This window comes from Bison bison, unplaced genomic scaffold (assembly GCF_000754665.1).
Source record: "Bison bison bison isolate TAMUID 2011002044 unplaced genomic scaffold, Bison_UMD1.0 scf7180017864233, whole genome shotgun sequence".
NCBI classification, from domain to species: domain Eukaryota; kingdom Metazoa; phylum Chordata; class Mammalia; order Artiodactyla; family Bovidae; genus Bison; species Bison bison.
Genome location: NW_011494805.1, coordinates 527,371 through 530,376, shown reverse-complemented (window position 1 = coordinate 530,376; position 3,006 = coordinate 527,371). Strand labels below are relative to the sequence as shown.

Sequence of the window (3,006 nt, the reverse complement as noted above, 5' to 3'; positions counted from 1 at the left end):
CCCCCTGCTCCCATCTCACACACATCGCTGGGCGTCTTTCTTCCTGGCCCCCTGCTCCCATCTCACACACATCGCTGGGCGTCTTTCTCCCTGACCCCCTGCTCCCATCTCACGCACATCGCTGGGCGTCTTTCTCCCGACCCCCGCTGTCCGTTCCCCCTCTGATCGCCCACCTCTGCCTCCGCCTCCTGTCCCCGGTGTTGGACTTCTAACATGAGATTGATTTTTACAATTTATTTTTCTTTCGTCACTCTGCTGATATTCGGGTTTTCTTTTGTAAATAAAACATGTCGTATTTAAGCAGTTTGGCTAACCATTTCTGCGGTGTACCTGACCCTTCTTTTACTAACCATCTGAAACCTCCTGGAAAAGGTGCGCACAGCCCGGTGGATGCAGGGCGCTCTCACTTTCTACCCAAGCAGGATATCTCTGTACTTTAGAGACCAAACCTATGCCTCTGCGGATCCAAAGGAGGGGAGGACATCAATTTGTGGCTCCTGGGTTCTGTCAAGCCCCCACCCCACTCTCCCCCTCTAGCTCCCCATCCTGACCAGCCAGAGTTCACCCCTGTCCAGGATGAGCTGGAGGCCATGGAGCTGTGGGGCTCTGGGATCTGACAGTCTCAGCGGAGCTCGGAGGCCCGACCGCAAAGGCGCGTGAGGCGACTGACCATGTGGTTTGTATGCTTCCTCTGGGGGCTTGTTGCATCAGCCTGCGTCTCCTGTTTGGACACCGTTAATGTTATTGTTATATTAACAGAAAAGCGTGTTAAAAAGAAGCTCCTTAATTCATACACCACAGGACTGATTTCTGCTTGTTGCTTTAATGGTGTCCTCAGAGAAAGATTGGCCCTAACGTTGAATTCTGGAATCCTTTTTGCGTTGGGTGATCGCGAGTCCTAAAGTGCAACAAGACAGAAATGTCTGTATTTGAGGGAAATGGGGCCCCAGAACAGGAGTTCAAAGGGATTCAAAGATGATGTCATGTATCCTTATCCCCTCTAGGAATGACCTTGATGAAAAGAGAAAAAGGGACATGATTGGAGAAACTACCTCTTGCTTAATTAATTGATCTAACTCTGAGATCACTTGGTGACCAGCTTCACTGGTATCCAAGAATATGCGTTAGAATCTGGCCTTTCTGAATCTGGCAACTGTGACACTAGATTCGGTTCTTTTCAGTGGCTTTTGGCATGTAACCTAATGACTTCCCACCGACTCTGATACAAAGAGTTCCAATTTTGATGAACAGTTGATCCAGCAGTATGTTCCAGAGCTTGCCCTCCGTAACCACATGGATTACTTTGTACATGCAGATGTGTTTTTGCAAACCTATTTCCAATCTTTTTTAAACAAGCAAATAAAATTTTGAAACAACATACGTATGTTGATTCTTTTTATTTTATTCTGTTTCTGTATGTCACCTTAAGCTCGTGTAGTCTGGGCTGAGGTTTAACCAGAAAAGCGACAGCTGCCTTCCTTTGGATGCGCATTCACGCTTTCATTCATTCAGAGTGTGAATGAACGGAAAAAACGCTTTAGCAGAAAAAAAGCAATTGTCTTGAGCCTAAGCGACTGGCAGAATTCTGTTATTCATTTATAACCCACCAGACAGCAATGACTGTGAAAATGTAAGACTGATGCTAAATAAATGTTTGCCTGAAGAACTTGTCTTTTGGGCTTAAGAAAAACCTTTAAAACTCTAGGAAACAAAGAGGAAATGAGGTTGAATCTCATGGATTCTCATTCTAAACTATAATTTGCCTTTTGCTCATAAAGGAAAACACGTGTTATTGTTTAGTCACTAACTCTTTGGGACCCCATGGACTGAAGCCTGCCAGGCTCCTCTGTCCGTGGGATTTCCAGGCAAGAATCCTGGAGTGGGTTGCCATTTCCTTTTCCAGGGGATCTTCCCAGCCAAGGGATCGAATCCAGGTCTCCCGCATTAGCAGGTGGATTCTTCACCACGAGTCACCAGGGAGACCCATGCTTGAAGAAGATCTGGGTTCTATTAATTGTTGTTGAAAATAGAAATTTGAAAGAGAACCATAAACTGAATGTATATTCCTTTTTCTCTGTAGCATCTAGTAACAGGTAATTGCCAAAAGTTGGGACAGGGTCTTTTATCACCAGAAGCTGTATTCTTCCTGGATTAGCAGTGTCTCTTGAACTTCTTTGAAGTTCACACAGCTTGGTTTAAGATCTTTTCATCTAAAATATTCAAACAAAAAGGTCTACATGTTGCCTTTGGGGATCCAACTAATAAATATATATATTTTGGTGCCTGTGCGGGAAATGAAAGCAGACAGTGAGCAGGTGACGAACAGCGGTTCCCTGTTGGTTACGACATGCGTCCACACACAGAAAGCAGGGCCGATGAGAAGGAGAGTTTGCACAAGATTAGATGACCTGACCCAGAATCACCTGAGAGAACTCCCAAGTGAGTGGGCTGTGTCATCAGTCACTTCATTCCTTTTATCTCAGATTTCTTGGCCTTAAGCAAGTGAGGAGAGAGAGGATATTCTGTATGCCTTGCTGTTTGGCCCTTGGAAATGCAGACTACTGTGTCACTCAGGAGACACTCAAAGTTTGATACAAACGGTGGAGGATCGAGCACTGGAGGTTCTGGTCCATTCACATCGTTCTTGGATTGTGCGAATAAACCTGGCTTTGACTTTACTTGGTGATCTACATTTGTTTACTTGAGTTATGGGAACATTTCATTAGTTTGGAATTTGTCATCAGTTGGACCCTGTTCATGAGATTTTTATTGAGTGAAATGTCCATAATAAAAGGTGTAATTCAAGGTCAAGATTTTTATGTTTACAACACTTTGCCTTATAATAAAAGCTGATTCTGAAGTGCATTTTTATTGACTTACCTATTTTGGCAGGAATATACTGATATATTAACTTATACTTTATATAATTTCTGAAAGTAACTATTTCATAAAAGGACATAAAACTCTTCAGAGTTTTAATCACTTTGGTTAGAAACTCCTGATTTC

At 43.6% G+C, this 3,006-nt stretch overlaps 1 protein-coding gene across 3 annotated transcripts in view; it reads left to right on the top strand.

Annotated features, from left to right (window-relative positions):
- The window catches only part of COL14A1 (collagen, type XIV, alpha 1), a 270,892-nt gene extending 269,512 nt beyond the window's left edge, over positions 1 to 1,380 (top strand). The window contains exons 48-49 of one of the 3 annotated variants that reach the window (XR_825786.1): positions 538 to 676; positions 1,182 to 1,376. Coding sequence is in view for 1 of the 3 variants with exons in the window: in XM_010846187.1 (XP_010844489.1) it covers positions 538 to 617 (80 nt within the window). In the remaining 2 variants the exon portion in view is untranslated. Of the gene's footprint in view, positions 1 to 537 lie in introns of all 3 variants that reach the window. The other 2 variants (XR_825785.1, XM_010846187.1) reach the window with 2 other exon arrangements.
- Positions 1,381 to 3,006: the final 1,626 nt, after the last annotated feature.